At 31.2% G+C, this 17588-nt stretch overlaps 3 protein-coding genes across 3 annotated transcripts; 2 read left to right on the forward strand and 1 right to left on the reverse strand.

Moving 5' to 3' along the window:
* Nucleotides 1183–6787, reverse strand: LOC109351585 (oxysterol-binding protein-related protein 3C). Its single transcript, XM_019593080.1, has 10 exons — nt 6552–6787; nt 6221–6314; nt 4986–5102; nt 4829–4901; nt 4423–4541; nt 3984–4105; nt 3357–3533; nt 2875–3019; nt 1947–2125; nt 1183–1604 (listed from the first exon to the last, which is right to left on the reverse strand). Exons 1-10 carry the CDS (start codon nt 6650–6652, stop codon nt 1358–1360), a joined length of 1374 nt encoding a protein of 457 aa, XP_019448625.1. The 5' UTR covers nt 6653–6787; the 3' UTR covers nt 1183–1357.
* Nucleotides 10596–12825, forward strand: LOC109352826. Its single transcript, XM_019595017.1, has 3 exons — nt 10596–11327; nt 12071–12601; nt 12712–12825. The coding sequence occupies exons 1-3, from the start codon at nt 10596–10598 to the stop codon at nt 12823–12825; spliced, it is 1377 nt and encodes a 458-aa protein (XP_019450562.1).
* Nucleotides 14090–16636, forward strand: LOC109351595 (uncharacterized protein C20orf24 homolog). The gene is made up of 4 exons (XM_019593092.1): nt 14090–14487; nt 14903–15006; nt 16093–16222; nt 16310–16636. Exons 1-4 carry the CDS (start codon nt 14371–14373, stop codon nt 16346–16348), a joined length of 390 nt encoding a protein of 129 aa, XP_019448637.1. The 5' UTR covers nt 14090–14370; the 3' UTR covers nt 16349–16636.

Consider the following 17588-nt stretch of genomic DNA (forward strand, 5'->3'; position numbering starts at 1 on the left):
TCAGATAATTTAGCACCCAAAGTAAGCAAGCGAATTGCAAATCCTTAGCACATATTTTATCATGCATGAGAGATTGCTTTCTATTTTTATAAGACCCAATTCTCAGTTTCGTTGAAATGTTTACTCAAGTTAGGAACCGCATTATATTTTTATGCAATAGTTTCTGATCATAAAAATTGTGAAAGGTAATAATGCAGTTCATAATAAACTACTAAATTAATTCTAAGAACTAAATTTTATATTGTGACACATGAAGCAACATTATGGTGGAGTAAAATCAGGAAAGAGAAAAGGTAAGCAACATATATATTATGATATGAAGGAGGAATTTGGAAATTGTAAGGCATCCCTAGAGTGTGGAAGTTGGAGGAGATTGAAGGTCACGTAACGTGAATAGAGTTTACTTGACGTAGAAGCTACATTCAGATCTCAGTTTATATATGAAAAGTTAAGAGTAGTGTAGTGGTTGTGGAATAAGGAAAGACAAGGTGGGGAGGATAATTCTATTTACACAAAAAGTCTGAAGATACACCAGACATTATTGGAGAAAGTGAATGTGAGAAATGAGAAAGATGCATGCAAATGAAGTTTTACATTGCTAAATTAGAAATACATGCAACTAATTGATCTGCTCTTACAAGATTTGCTTATTGAGTAAAATGATTTTATTGAAATAGTAATGTCAGTAAATGCTTATGATCCATAGCAATTAAATCAGTATGTTAAATTCAACATATACAGGTAATTAAGGTGTGAGGCAGATCCTCTAGCATACAACCACTGGTTAAAGAAAAGGAAAGTAGAGGTTGTAACCAAAAAGAGGGGACACACATAACCATTGATCAAAGGCTTCATGCTGTAAATACCAAACATGTTCTTTTGTGTGTGTGTGTGTGTATTTGTGAGGCTGGAGAATGGTACTCAATAAAAGAGGAATCCATTAATTTTGTGTATATTTCATTTTTGGCACAGCATATCTGGCATGTTTCAACTGTTGGATACCAGAAGAAAACCAAAAGGCAAAAATATCTGACTAAGTAACTCGTGATCTGAGACATTGCTTCACTTGGTCAAACAGCAAGTTATATATATAATAATAACAACCTAGCCTTATTCTCAAAATATATTCAAGGGTTATATATATAAGTTAAAACTTAAAAGTAACTATTTCAACCACCCTCTCAAAAAATTTTGTGACAATTAAGATACTAATATAGTAACGTCAATTAAGGGATTAACAAAACTGTAGATCAAGCTAACAAACAATCAAAAAATCAACAGATTCCTTCAATTTATTAATAAAAGGTTACATGAACTAACTGCAGCATCCAAAAATCACAAGCAAAACCCAAAGATTTCATTCTGTGGACAAGTTACCATACTGCCATGGATTGAATTCAATTGATTTAACATCACCACCATCAATGCTGCTTGAATTATCTACAGCAGACCGATGTTCAGTGTATTTACCATTATATTGGTAGATTTCCAAATCTCCCCAAGGAGTTGCCGTCACTTCTTCAGTTAAATCAAACCATCTTGGTGAGAAATTCTGACCTTTGGCTTCTCGGGTTCTCTTTTCAGCACGCTGCTTCTCCTCCAATCTGGAATGGAACAAACACAAACGTAAGTACCTTGGGAAACAACCTCAGCATCTCTGGTGAAACTCAAACCCATTTCTATTTGAGTGAGGGAGTGGCAGAAGCATAAAAGTCAACAAATTTCTCATGAGTAAACAAAATGCAAATTTCCAACAACTGCCACAATGGCACTCCATTGGGAGAGAGATACAAGTTATTCCAATGAATTTCATGAATAATTGTAGAAGACAACATAGATCATGTAAAACTGTTCTTCTATTTGTTTTATATTACTTCCAGAGTGCTCTACCATATTTTTTGGACACAAGGAAACAGAAAGGAAATGAATGAAAGAGTAATGGGTACCTGCTCTTTTCATTCCCAGATTTTGACAGATCACCCATCTCAAGTGCATATCTATCTGGGCGTAGACGAGAGTCTGATGCAAGCAACTTTCTAGGGGCAGTGTCAAAGCTGTTTATTTTATGAGCAAAATGTGTATACTGGAATTTATCATTTGGTGGAACATCAGCAACATGCCAAACCTGCAAAACAAAATACAAAGGAAATGTCATTGACTAGGATAAGAAAGTGAGGCATTAATGCCTTCACCAGTCAGTATATTAGCCAAGTATAAAAGCAAAATTACTTCTTTTTTCAATGTGGCATGTTCTAATCACAGAATTCACAATCAATACTTAAATTGAATTTGAAGGGTATGTGCATCTTATCTACAGACATGCATAACAAATCTCAAAAGATACTTGAATATTCTTTAAATGATTTGTGCCCACTAAGGATAAGCTCAAATTCAGGTTTGTTAAAAAAGAAAGAGCACTAAGGACAACCCCATTAGTTATTATATAAGAATGAAAATAAACTAATAAAGTGAACACAAAAAAAAGATTGCCTTAGTGCACAAGGCTTCCACCTAATGAGGTCTGGGGAGGGTAGGTGTAGACATGTAGTCATAAGACAAGCAATCTTACCGTTGTGCCGTGGCTTACCCTCTAAACTAATAAAGTAAAAATACTAGAAAAAATTATGTCATATGTCATCACTTCCATGCTTGGAAGAAGTAAGGAAGAAAAGAGAAAGTTTGTTCTTTTCTTCTTTAGAAGGGCTGAGGAGATGTAAGTAAGGGCTAGGTAGGGACCAAGGGGTTATGGATGGAGGATATTCACACAGGTTACCATGCACTCTAGTTTTGTGAAAATTGCATGACTGGGAAGAGGTTTTGGCCATAATGGGAAATTCTAGTCATCATCAGTGAGATCAAGACAGGAAAAATCACCTCTTTCAATTCTGTCTCTGGAAGAGGCTCTCCATCTGAATCACAAGGTTGATAACTCATTTTCTCATTCCATTTCCCGGTCATTAATATTTTAGGTTCCTCGGAAGAATTATAAATATATCCATCCACTTCATAGCGGCCAGTACTGCAGTAGAACAGGAAATGGGCAGCCTTAATCAGGGATATAGCACATGTTTATAAAGTAAAAATTGACAATAAATTGACCTTAATTCAACAGCTGAATGGAGAAAGATTAAGTGCAATATGAAAATTGATAAGTTACTGATATTGAACAATAAACTCAACTAGTCAATTGAAGCAGAAACATTTATTCCCATATTACCCCGACATCATTTTCGTTTCATTATACGTTGAAGTCAAACCTCAAATAGACTAAAAAACTGCTCAATATAGAACTAGTAAAACCAATTAGAAGCACATCAATTTTTAAAAACAACAGTACAAATGGAGATGTTACATACCCAAACCATCCACATGGTTGGAAGTATAGTACAGCTTTGTCTCCGGTGGTCAAATTTGTCATTATCATTTCCCCAGGTGAATCAATCCAAGTCCGACCAAATATCAGGTTGTGAACCTTTGTAGGAGGTGGCACCAAATCTAAGACTACACCATCCCTCTTGAGTGTCACACGCGTTCTGCAGACAATAATCCACAAACATTAATTTCCTTTTTAAATAGAAAAGGCAACAAAACATAGACACAAAGATGGAAATTAAGATGAGAATAGAGAAGGCTACATCAAGAATTAATTTACTCTATAACCATATACCACTATATGGGCTTAATTTATCAAAAGTCTTTATGAAACCGACATTTTGTAGTGGGATCTTCAGAAAGCATTACAATTGTATTGGACCAAACATGTCACATATTCATAAAATACTACTCATTCTATATGCCTACACTGCTTGAAAGTACTTATAATCTCTTATGAGCACAGAAATGAGATGCAAACTCCCCCAGTTAGTGTGTGGCGGATGAAGGCATCAAAAGGAAGTTGGAGTAATACAAACAACATGAGTAACAATAAGAACAAAACAACTTAACAGGGGTAATTTATTAAACAAATGAAATATACTCATCACCTTCCAACGGGATAAACATCAACGGAGTTTCCCAAAAACTTAGTTTTTAACTTTGAAGTCACATCATATGTAAAATGCTCATTCTCAGCATGCCCTGCACTCATTGGGGGATGGTGACTCACCTGAAATTTGAAATAAATAATTTTATAAATAGAGACAGATAAAGTAACAAAGAAATTTGAAAAACATCCATAAACTTCATGTTGACCAAACAATTTTAAAAAGCAGGAGAAGGAGTTAATATCTCTTCCAAATGCTGGACTGCATATACAAAGAAACAAAGAAATTTGAAAAACATCCATAAACTTCATGTTGACCAAACAATTTTAAAAAGCAGGAGAAGGAGTTAGAATTTCTTCCAAATGCTGGACTGCATATACAAAGAATGTTCATAAGTCATTTTATCATGTTCCCTGTGATTATCACACTGGAAAGATACCTGTTCTGAAAGAAATGTAATTCCACCATGGTTAGCCATTTCATAAGTCTCTCCCAGGATAGGGTTAAAAGGCTTCCAGGTTCGTTGGTATGCAATGTACACAGATATAGCCCATGATGCTGTGATGAGTACATAAATTACAATAGTAAAGACATAATCAGAAAATATTGCCTAAGGCTTATAGTTACTTAAATGCAATAAGAACAAGAACTACTACTATAATAAGCCTAAGTTGTTGATATGTGGAGTCAGTCATGCAAGTCCCTGATCAAAACTAATTAGAATGCTTCATATGCTTATGTTTAACATTCATACAATCTAAAACTATGTCTTCAAGATAACTATTCAATTCAATAAGAAAAAAGGGCTAAAAGAAAAGAGAGGAATACACAGGGGAATAACTCACTTGCATACACCAACCGCATATATGGATCCTCTGATTCATCTGCCTTATCTAACAAGTAAGAGTACTCCATCAACTAGTTCATGCAATTTAAAGTTCAATCAATATCCAACACACAAAAAGAAATCATTAACAATGGAAAAAATTAAAGCTAGCAGACCTCGGCCATTTTCTGGAGCATCGTCATTGGTTCAAAGATAATAACTGGTAGTGTCACCAATGACGTTACATCTGACCCAATATATTTGTGCATCATCTTCCAGTAACCATCTCTTTCCTTTATAAAAAGAGCAGTGAGAGGAAAAAGGGATAACCATGTTCAGACCAGTAGCATGTAAGAGCGAAGCATACACCAACAAAGACAAAAGAGGAAATAAAATAAAACCCTAATTATGGCAGTATTCTCAGAAACCAACAAAACTTCAAAAACAACACAAACAATTTAACTAACAGAAGGATAATTCCAAAGGCACTTTAACACTATGTTTGGCTCAACGAATGGGAGGGAATGGAAAGGAGGGGAAATAAAGTAAAATAGTTTCCCTTGTTTGGTTTGACAAAAATAGAGGGGAGGAAGATAAAAATAATTCTTCCTCCCTTTGTTTGGTATGAAAGGGAATGGAAGAGAAAATAAAAATGATTTTAATCATATACCCTCTACCTACATAAGTATTACAAACATCATTGCCCCTTTCTTGTGGACATGTTCATTAATTTAACAACCAAATGACAGTACGATCAAATTTGCATCTCAACCTCCTGCACTAATCACAACATGAGAAGATCCAGCAATAGAGGAATATTAAACGAATTTGGATCTCAACCTCTTGCTTTTATTAGTACTTCAATCTAATATGCAGTTGAATACAGAACTTCAATTTAAGTACTGCCCAATTTTGTGTAGTGCCTATTTTAGGAATACTATAACCAAGAGAACTTTCTAGCCTCAGTCCAGTAGCCTTCTACTTGGAACCTTCTCTTGATGCTCTTCTTACATTCCGGCATCTATCATTTACGACAATGAAACATTTAAGCACAGGAGCAATATTGCCACTCCTGCAGCAACCTGGACTATAAGAATGTGGCGAAGATGAAGAACTCGGAGAGTTGTGAAGGTTATGTTTGCTTTAGAACTAAACTACCAAGGACAAATTTGAGTTATAAAAAATGTTTTAGGACACATAATAGTCTATTTAGCACATAAATATTTGATCAATGCTACTTTCCCTCCTGAAACCCTCACTTTTGGACCAAACAAGCAATTCTAATAAAAATACCATTTTCCTTCCCCTAATGTTACCTCAAATCACACACACTGTAAATATCTAGAAAGGGAATTAGAGATAAGGCAATGTTGAAAAATGACTTTACAAAATAAACAAACAAACAAAACACCTCTTTTCTCCATCTTCCTCTGTGAGCTTCCTCCTCTGCATCATCTTTACCTCCCTCTGGATTTATTACTTCTACGCCTTCATACCCTAACATCCTATAACCAAGGGAGAAACGTATAAATAAGTTTAAATTACTCTACAAATTGGTATTCAAAATGCTAGAATTGACAAAACTTCACTGTTTTATTAGTCATTTCAATCTTTATTTCAATTGTGCTTGTTTTATTCTTAAGCACGCAATTGACCTAATATGTGGGTATATACGCATGGGTGAGCATAATAAATGGAAATGGAGATGAAAATTGAAGATTTGAGGTGAATTAAGGAAGTACCCATTCACAGATCGATGCATGGCGTTGCTGAACATGGAGAAGCCGGAAGACATGGCGGCAAAAAAGCCCTTACTTTCTTCATTCTTCTTGGGGCTACCCATCTTTTCTACAAAACCCTAACCCTAATTTCAGAGGATCAAATGGAGAATCAGAACTCAATTGTTTCTTCCTCTGACCTGAAACAAATCAAACTCACTGTGAAAGGAAATAGAAATGAAAAGGGATAGCATAAATAAATTAGGTCTCTGAAAAAACTATACATGGAATAGTTGAAAAATTTGGAAAACCGAAAACATTACTCTGCACATTATTTAGATTATTTGTTTAAAAGTAATCATAATTTAATATGAATGGTGATAATATATAACTCATGTATCGAAAAACATATTAAATATGGGTTAAATAACATAATAACAATGATGTGCCTTGTTAATAGTTATGATAGAAAGGATCTACTTGTAAACTTATGATAGAAAGGATCTAATTATAAACTTATTAATGAACTAACTTACATATTACCTAAAATGTTAATATTAATAATTTTGTATTGAAGTTAGTTTATTAGTTCAACTATTGGTTCAAGAGGTACATGATTAATTCTCCTTAAGCAATGTTTTTTGTTCAAATTTTGTGGATGGAAAAAACCATTGGGAGAGTGGCTCAGACAAAATTGTTTCCAATGTAATAATACTTGTGAGAAACAAAAAAAAACTTTATACGAGAACGAATGAAAAGTGAATTAACAAATATATTTTATGACTTTCAACTTTTATTTTTTCCATTTATTACCCTCTAAAAATCACCTTTATATCACCTCCATTACTTTCTAAAACAAAGAACAAAAATAAGAGTTCAAAGTACTTCAAACTAAATGACCGATGAGTGTTGGATGTTGGTTCAACTGATATATGTTTGACTTCCCTTAAGTAATGTTTTGGGTTTAAGTTTTGTGGATAAAAATATTTGTTAAGAGAATTAGCTAACATATTTGTGGATGTGTTCGACTCAGACAAGATTGTCTCCAATACAATACTTAATGGAAACCAAAAATAAAACTAAATGAATGATTTTAATAAAATAAAAGAGAAAGAAAATTGGTGGGCCTTATGCTAAAATATTTTTCTTCTCAAATGGGAGAAGAAAACACATGAAAAATAATGATTTTAATAAAATAACCCTAATACCCTTGTCTTATCTCTAAATCCTCACTTATCTCATATTTTCTCCTCAAACCATTTTCTCATCATTTCTCCTCAAACCATTTTCTCATCATTTCTCCTCAAACGTACTTTCTCCTCGAATGAATTTGTCACCACGGCAAAGATAAATAAAACTTTAACATTTTAATTCACTTTTCTCCTTTTTAATTTAAATCAAATAACGTACTTATTTTTTCACTTATTCTAACTCCTGCAATCTCATTTATATTTTATTTTTGATTCACTCTTTTTTGTGATAAACTATAAATATTTTGTATAACATTTTTATTTTTATTTCATTTTAAATTTTGGAGAACTTACGTTTTGTTGGGTAATATATTTATATTATTCTATTTTAAAAATGTTTTTTCTTTTAATTATTATTTTTATTACTCGCGTGATATAGTCATATAGAATTTATTATATTTAGGATTTTTTCTACCTAATGCTCATAAAAGTGTTAGTTTAGTATTTATACTTTTTGGAGTTAGTTTGATAAAAAAGAATATGAATTTTTCATGTTTTGTACATGCTAAAAAGTGGGAACAACAATGTAAATATAATATTTCTTATTTGAGTGTGTTTGTGAATTTTAAAAGTATATTTTTTATTTTTCATTCACTTTTTGCACACCTAAAATAATATGAGAGAAAAGTTTTAAATGTATTTCCTACTTTTTTTTCTTTTAAATCAAAACAACTAGTTTTTCATGTGACCAAATAACAATCTAAATGTGACCAAATTATTTGTTAAAAAGTTAAAATATATGATTGACATGTTTAAAAGTATAATACAATATATTATTATCTTTAAACATTCACTATCTTATAAGGCTTTACAATATATCAGCAGACATGTCTATAATTATAATTACATATTTGTTTTTGAATATGTTCATATAACTTTAATAATTAAATTATAATTTTTATATTAATTTCATATATATTTAAATAATAAATATAAATATTGATATAGATCATAATTAAACATGTCAACTTATTATGCTTAATAAAGATTTAGATAACCTAAATTTTAGTATGTTAAGTGAAAATAAATTTTTAACATGTATATCTAATGTGACTTATTATAGGTAAGGTAGTAGGCCTCTTAAGTAAATGGACCTATTTCATCATCTACTGCATATAAAATTTCCCCCACATTCTCAACTTTCCTAAAATACCCTCTCCATCTCAAAACTTCATCCACTCATCTTCTCATTGGTCTCTAACTTCTCCAAGTTCAAAACAACCGCTCATCAACTCCAAATGATTGGGATTCTCTTTCTCATAAAGTAGCTATTTTTGTATCTCTATCTAATAGTATTCCATAAAATAATATAAAATATTGATTTATTTTTTATAACTTTTTTCCAATTAAATGATATATTTTTATTGGTTTGGGACAACATTTGAGACACCAATAAGAACACGAGATCTATATCCCTACTCCAAAACCCCAAAAGAGTCTTTGTCATGTGCTTAGTTCGGCCTATGTTATGCCATGTTCAACTCTAGCCATGGTCCCTTTTTTATTTCTTCTATTTTCCACATTTGCCTTCCTGCAATTTCCCTATGCCACATAAGTTAAACATGGTCAACAACATTTGATGATTATTGGATAGTATTTTTAATTTATTTGTGACATTTTCTTATAGTAAAATTTCCATTTCTGATTGTCTAATTACATTTTGGGTAAGGATAATCTTTTGTTGTTGAAATAAAAAACATTAATTTATTTTTTTATTAAAAACACAATGTTATATTATTAATTAATTAAACAAAAATCAGTATGAACTGGGTTAGGTAGTCCTATAAGTGAATCATTAATGTCATTGATAACTCATTGATCCAATATTTTAATTGAATCAATAATCAGTCTGAGTTTAATATCACTATTTTTTTCATTTATCACTTTCATGGTCACTTACCCACATGGCAGCACTAAAGTCTATTTATTTTTTAACATACAAATTAATATTATTATTACTAGTAATTTTTCTAATCATTTAATGAATTTACTTTTTTTCCTTATTTATTTATTCATGATGCATGTATTAATTATATTATATATATATATATATATATATATATGAGAGATTTGTTTATACCAAAGTTAAATTGCACTCTATCACAACTATTCATTTTCTTAGATTTAACCGATTAAATGAATGAAACTTAAAAGTTATTTAAAATTTCTTTTTTTATGTCATCACTTATTGTACCATTTGGTCCATTGGATCTAAGAAAATGAATGACTGATATTGAGTGTAATTAGTATAACTTAAAATGAGTGTAAACAGATGTCTCCTTATATATATATGAGTATAATATATACATAGTGTCAGTGTAAAAATTTATACATAGTGAGTACATCATCCACCATTATTTTGTATTTTTTTTTGTTAAGACTGAATGACGATTAAATATGAATGTTGAATGATTCAATGATAGTGTATAAAACTTATACATACGTCTTTCTATATATATACATATGAATTAATAGATATTACTATAAAATGTATTGACCATATTTATTTCTATTTAATTTCTTTTTGTTTCTAGGACAAAGATTTAATAATATTCAAATCTTAAATGAGATAAATTAGTCAAAATTCATATTTTATAGGAAATAAATCAAGAATTTGTATTTAGCTAATTTGACAAATGAAAAAAAGTTTGAAGAATTTTTTTCTCTAATGGGGAAGCTTGAATTTGAAGTTCTCAACGTGGCATACAAAATGAAAAATGAAAAGTAAGTATATAAAGCATCTCAACCCTACATATCAATATGCAAATACCATAGCTATAATATAATCTTGTTCATATCACCCAATTCCTTGGTGAATATGAAGTCACATAACAAATTGATTTTGATCACTTGTTCATTATTTGCTCTATGTATATGTATATCAATGACATTCATGACCACAACAAAGTTTGTAGATGTAAAATCTTCAATACAAGATGTATATACACCCACGAGTCTTGAACATCTAGTGTTTGGATTTGGTTCAGGTAGTAGTGTGTGGCCTAAGAGAAAGGATTATCTAAGGCTCTATTGGAAACCCAATAAAATGAGAGGATGTGTATTTGTTGGTAGTCTCCCAAAGTTAAAAGACAATGATACATCAGTTCCTCCTCTATGTCTTTCTTCGAACACTTCTCAATTTCGATACACTTGGGGGCGTAAAGGTCATTTATCAGCAAACCGCATGACACGTATTATTAAAGACATAGTAGCCATGAATTATTCTAATGTTAGATGGTATGTTTTTGGGGATGATGACACCATTTTCTTTCCTGAGAATTTGGTCAAAACATTGTCCAAATATGATCATAGACTTTGGTACTATATTGGTGCACATTCTGAGAGTTTTTTGGCTAGTCAATATTTTAGTTTTGGAATGGCTTTTGGTGGAGGTGGTTTTGCTATAAGTTCTTCACTAGCAAAAGTATTAGCCAAGGTTGTTGATTCATGCTTAGAAAGGTATCATTATCTTTATGGAAGTGATGTTAGGACATACTCTTGCATATCTGAGCTTGGTGCAGGATTAACATACGAGGCCGGTTTTCATCAGGTAAAAATATATTCATTTCATAAATTTGTGGATATAATTATTATATTGTGTGTACTAATAATGATTAAGTATGAATATTAAAAAATTAATGGTTTTTGAGTCTCAAGTGGCAAGTAGAGCGATGGAATTAAGATAATAATAGTTTAATAATTCATGTTTTGCAAGGCATGGTATGATAGTGTTAAATGGAGCATATTTGTTGTCTGTCTGTGCCATTTTGTGTACTATTGACTGTGGTTGATTGGAACTTTTTATTTAAGTTAAAAAGATTGTGGTCAATCATAAGTAGCAACATATACAATGATATACTCTTTGGGACAAAAAATGTGGAACCAAGATCCTCGGTCCTAAATATTTCCGTCTCCATGTCCCAAATCAATCAAATTCCACCAATTAATATAAAAAAAATGTTTTGTTTTTATGTTTTTTCTTTTTAAGTATGTAGCAATTTTCAATTGGACGATGACACAATGAAACATAGAAAATGGGACAGGTGATCCCCATTCGAAAATGTCATCCCTCTCAAATGTCATGGTGTTATTTTCACACCAAACGGTGTCTCGTTTCATGTCCTAAATCAATTAAAATACTACTTTTCATTACTTTGTGTTTTTTAAATTTTCTTTATTAACATGTCAATATATGATTGACTTGAGATATAGAATAAGACACTGTTGGAGATCGGTTATCCCGATCCCTTGTCCTTAACTAATTCTTTATTTGTGATAACTAAATTGAATCAGGTTGATATGCTGGGCAATACCTTTGGCCTATTGGCTACACATCCAATAACTCCCTTATTGTCTTTGCATCATGTGAATCACACTGATCCCATATTCCCAAAGATGACAAATATAAAAGCTTTACAACATTTATTTAAAGCAGCAAATGTTGATTCCCAAAGGATCTTACAACAAACAGTTTGCTATGACAAGAAGTTGGTATGGACAGTTTCAGTGTCATGGGGCTATGCTATTCAACTATTCCCATATAATATGCCTTTGCCAGAAGTTCTAAAAGTGCCAAAAACATTCAAGCCTTGGAGAAATGGAAATGTTATGGATGATGCTTATAATTTCAATATAAGACCAATTCAACATAACCCATGTGATAGACCCGTCGTTTTCTATCTAGACAATATCTCTTCGGATAAAAATGGCACCATAACCAGTTATAAGAAATCTTCTCGAAATTGCCGCAGCCACATGCCATCATTAAAGAAATTGAAAAGGATCAAAGTGTTCTCAACCAAACTAGACCTTGACATCAACCAGGTAATATTTATATCAAATTTTCATTGATACGAGATAAAATTTGGAATATGATTTAAGATAGCACATCTTTATTCGGAATTATAATCTATTATGAATTGTTTTTTATTCAGTTACGGAGTCCAAGGAGGCAATGCTGTGACATATTGCCCTCCAATGCGAAGGACCTAATGAAAATTGGAATTAGAGAATGCGGAGATGAAGAACTGATTGTAATCAAGTGGTAGAATTGATGCATTAAATCTCTTTTGATATGCCTATTGGCATCATTCAAATGAAGAACTTAAATAATGTGAATGGGATACCTTATAACTAATTATCAATGGTGGAATCTACACCATTGTTATGAGTCTAGCCGATAGTTTTTTTTCGAGACATCTCTTGGTTTTTAACATTAAGATTTGGTATGTAAGTTAAATTATATCAATTCTCATGAACATGGATTCTTTGTCCTAAATAGAGTAAGTCTTTATATCCCTATCCAATAGAATTAAATCAAATAATATAAAATAGTAGTTTATGTTTTTTATAAAAAAATTTTAATTAAATGAGATATTTTGATTGGTTTGAAACACCGATAAAAACATGAGATCTTTATCAAATTCTCATGTTGTTCATGATTTTTTCTAAAATAAATTTAATTAAGTCAACCGTTGGATTAAAAATCCCTAAACTATAGATTTCATAAAAATCAACATTGTTTAATAGCCCATTTAACTGCTTCAAAATAAAAAATATGTGAAATTTAAATTTATTTGATTATATATCTATTTATACCAATATTGTGAAACCCGAATCGAACTTTAAACTGAAAAAGGTCCCATATTAGGTTTAACCGTTTTAAATGATTAAACCGTTCGGTCTGACCGGATGATTTCATATAATTAATATTTTTTTCTATAAATATATAGTTATATATAAATGCAAAACTTTATATAATTAATAATTATGTATAATAATATTGAAGTTATCTTTTTTGGATGGTAGTAAAACAAAATATTAAAGCAATGTTCCATTTTTTATTTTTAAGTGAACCGTGCGGTTAACTTCCCGGATTAATTCGGTTTAACCGAGTTTAACAAAGTCAGACCGAAATTTCTCCAATTCAAAGCGGTTCAACTCTCATTCAGTTAAAACTGCAATACAGAACCATTTTCAAGTTCGATCAGCAGTTAGACTGGTCGGACCATCCCGTCTGGTCCAGTTCTCACAATGCCAATTTATAGTAAAATTTTCTAAAATTTGAGATAAGCTATCTAAATCTTATATAATTACTAATCAATAATTACCATAGTTTATATTTTATAAAAAAAAGTTATTGAGTTAGTGTAATTTAACTTACGTAAACAAATAAATGCAGGAGGTAAACATTTTAGCAAATAAACACCTCTGCATTTATTAAAATATTTAATACTGAAATATTAGGCTGAATTTACTCTAAAAATATTTTGTGTTTGATTGAGTACAACTGTACAACGCAGGAAGTGACCTCATCCATGATTGAGATTTTTGGCAGTCACAAATACAGAAATCCAATTTTTAATTCTTCAATCTCACTTTCTCACTCAGATTTGTTACTTTTTTTACTTTCAATCGAAAACCCTAACTTTCTTTCATCTCCTTATTCACCTTCGCCGTTTCTCAGCAATTGATAAAAACCCAATCATTGACCATTACATCTCCAATTACGATTCAAAGATCAAAACTTTACACGAACTAGTTCATTCTCCATTACTTATTTTTTCACTTTTTTCATTCTTAATCGTTGCCTCATGAGTATGAAAGAAGGTAAATCTGTTAAACTAAATCAACAACAACAGCACCAGAATGGTCACCTTTCCCCTTCCAAATTCGCCAAATTGTTCGATCCTGAAGTTTCATGGGACAAGGTTTATATATTAGTTTTTTTTTTTATATATTTTTTGTTGTGTGATTTTCTTTCTTATTTTCATCTTTTGTAGATCCATCTCCACCCCAATTTGACCCCAGAGATATTTCAGGAAATTGGGCTGAAATGAAATGATTGATTTTGGATAAATTGAATTGAATTACTTGTGTAAATGTGATTGGTCTTTTATTTTCTGCAGTACAATGAATAGATGTTACTGATGTAATATGTTTTCGGATTATTTAGTGGTGTTTGATTAAGAATCATATAGATAAAACTGCTATTATAATTAAATCTAGGGACAATTAGATTATGTTCATTTGTTATGTTGTGTTTTTATGCAGTTATTGAACTGATCTCACTTTGTTAACAAACTTTGCTCTATCTGTGTGTATTTATTTCCCACCTTCAATTAGGATGAATTGGGAGACGTATTGCATTGGATCAGACAATTCCTCGGCCTTGTGTGTGGATCTGTTTGGGGTTCCATACCTGTGGTTGGGGGAATATGGTTTATCCTGTAAGTGTGTTTGTTCTTTCAATTCAGTATGTTCAAGCTATAATTGTATATTTGTATCTGTATGTGGCATTAAAAGTTTTATATCCTCTTATTTTGACATATCATGCTAAATACAATTAATGGATTTTGATTGCTCTGTGTTTATCAAATTGGTCCAATGCATATATCTAGAAACATTTGTCTGAAAGAGAAATATTGGGAATAAGATTTTACTGGGAGTCCTTTATCATATAAGATTAACTTCTAATCATAACATTTACATGAGACAAGGAAGTACATACCAGAGAAGACGAGACAATAAAAGGAATTGTATTCTGTCAATGATTAATTGATTACGGGGAAAAGATTTGAAAGGACCTTGTGGATCTAAGATTTGGGGTCTAGCAGTGGATGGGAATGCGGGTGATTATGGACCCAAAAAAGGCTGGGTGACTAAAGCTTAAAAACTATATTATTATATTTAGAGTTGAATTAAATTAATCACCAATGGTGGATGCTATGCATATGAAACTGCTGTTTTAGGTATGAAACTTGGGAAATTGCCTGCAGGTGTAAATTTTACTGTTCTACAGCTACATAAACTCAACAAATAAGGAAGTAGGCCTCTTAGGAGATATCTACCTTTTGAAGTTGTTTTATAATTTTTTTTATGAATTCAATGTACTATTATCTGTGGGGATTTTGTTGTACTTTAATGTTTAGAAGAAAAAAACATCTACATGATCTATTGAAATAAATTCAGTAATGAACAGCAGGATGCATAGATGAAGTAACCTTTTGTTGCTGAAACCAGTTTTAATTTGGTCAATCATATATTTGATAATTTGTACATTTATCAGGCTTGAATTATTCAATTTCATGTTGCTTCTCTAAGATCGTAACAGTTTATCATTAGAAACTTCTACCTTTGTCCAAATCCGATTCCTTAGTTGATAGTTTATTTCATGTTAATTTATTTTAAGGCTTCATTTTTAAATCATTAAACATACCACTGCATTTTATGCTGTGATGTGACACCATCTGATTAGCGCTGTTTACAAGTTCCATTTGTATTATTTGTTGAAGCTTTGTTTTCCATTTTTGCAGCTTCTTAGTGATGTCTTCTGGGATTATATATGGATACTATGCATTAGTATTAAAAGTTGACGAGGAAGAGTTTGGTGGTCACGGCGCCCTCCTCCAAGAGGGGCTTTTTGCTTCTATTACTCTTTTCCTGGTAATACGCTATGTTGATCATTGCTCTCTCAACTGCAGATAATAAGGCTTTTGCTATAATCTGATTTTGCTTCTCACATCTGTGCAGCTTTCCTGGACTCTAGTTTACAGTTTGGCACACTTCTGATTGCCCAGTATTGGAAGTTTTGCTGTATCTCCAACACACACTCAAATGGATTTACTTGATTGCGAAAACAATGGGAAAAATCTTTGAATTGCAGTGATCTGCTATTCTTCTTTGTAGAATGTTCTGATTTTGCAGTGCATGAAATGTAGCTTCTTCTTTCCATGGTAAATAGCTGTTTCAGTCCAGCATTCCTAATGACACTGTGTTACAGCTAATTGTGGACTTCAGAATTGATTACAATCGAAATTCTGTTTGTTGAACAGTGAAATAAAGTTGCTTGCAGGCAAATTCCGAAGGGACTATTTTTCCTTGTGTTTATGTCATACTAGAACTCTGGCTTGGTTTCCCACTTTCCTTTTCTTTATTTGTTCTTGGTGTAGCTGTTAGGTGCAAGGTCTTTTGGTTGCAGCAATGGTGACACATTATTTCGACAATTAATTTTTTCTACAATGATTATATAAACACTTACTCTAAATCTCACATATTAGACACAAAGACCGAGATTTCCAAGTTCATGATTCTTCTTAGGCAGGATTTTTCTGTTTTTAATCTATTATAGTTAAAATTCAAAATAGTATTATTTGATTCTTTAATGATTGTATCTTATGCACATTATTATCCATAGAGAAAAATAATGACATCATAAAATGGAGAGGAATGGACAACATATATTGAAAAAGATAATAATACTTTATAAAATAATATATTTTTCCTGCCAAAAATTTCAGGAACATAACTGATGGATGGAATAACTTGAATGAAACGATAATCATTAAGGAGGAGGAAGACATTCAACTTTACCCTCCCAATTATCCATAGCACTTCTTTAGCAATTCCATGTTTTATATTGTATTATCAATTATCCCATACTAAATTTTAGAATGACATTTACTATGGATAGTGTAATAGATTTTTATATTGTTATTATATCATATATTATTCATTTTTAATTATTATTGACTTTTAAATAAAAATAATATAAATGAATAATAGATGATACATTGTTAATGTATAAATGTTACACTCTTTACAAACAAAAATAAACTATGTAATGCTCCTAAGCACATAGAATTAAATTAAGGAGAATAATCTTTAAAAATTAAGGAGAATAAGAACTCTCCTTTCTAAAAAATCATTTAAAATTTCTAGCTCTTGTTTTATGATTATAAACTAAAAAATTATAACTTTATCAACATACAAGCTCTCCTTTGTAATATGTGTCATTTTTGTTTCATCTATT

This window comes from Lupinus angustifolius, chromosome LG07, assembly GCF_001865875.1.
Source record: "Lupinus angustifolius cultivar Tanjil chromosome LG07, LupAngTanjil_v1.0, whole genome shotgun sequence".
Taxonomy (NCBI): Eukaryota; Viridiplantae; Streptophyta; class Magnoliopsida; order Fabales; family Fabaceae; genus Lupinus; species Lupinus angustifolius.

Coding starts and splice junctions, on each gene's coding strand:
- LOC109351585 (XM_019593080.1), bottom strand. CDS start 6,652: ATGGGTAGCCCCAAGAAGAATGAAGAAAGTAAGGGCTTTTTTGCCGCC. Junction 6,315..6,551: donor ATGCATCGATCTGTGAATGG/GTACTTCCTTAA, acceptor CCTTGGTTATAG/GATGTTAGGGTATGAAGGCG. Junction 1,605..1,946: donor TCTGGGAATGAAAAGAGCAG/GTACCCATTACT, acceptor GTTCCATTCCAG/ATTGGAGGAGAAGCAGCGTG.
- LOC109352826 (XM_019595017.1), top strand. CDS start 10,596: ATGAAGTCACATAACAAATTGATTTTGATCACTTGTTCATTATTTGCT. Junction 11,328..12,070: donor ACGAGGCCGGTTTTCATCAG/GTAAAAATATAT, acceptor AAATTGAATCAG/GTTGATATGCTGGGCAATAC. Junction 12,602..12,711: donor TAGACCTTGACATCAACCAG/GTAATATTTATA, acceptor TTTTTTATTCAG/TTACGGAGTCCAAGGAGGCA.
- LOC109351595 (XM_019593092.1), top strand. CDS start 14,371: ATGAGTATGAAAGAAGGTAAATCTGTTAAACTAAATCAACAACAACAG. Junction 14,488..14,902: donor CTGAAGTTTCATGGGACAAG/GTTTATATATTA, acceptor ACCTTCAATTAG/GATGAATTGGGAGACGTATT. Junction 15,007..16,092: donor GGGGGAATATGGTTTATCCT/GTAAGTGTGTTT, acceptor CCATTTTTGCAG/CTTCTTAGTGATGTCTTCTG.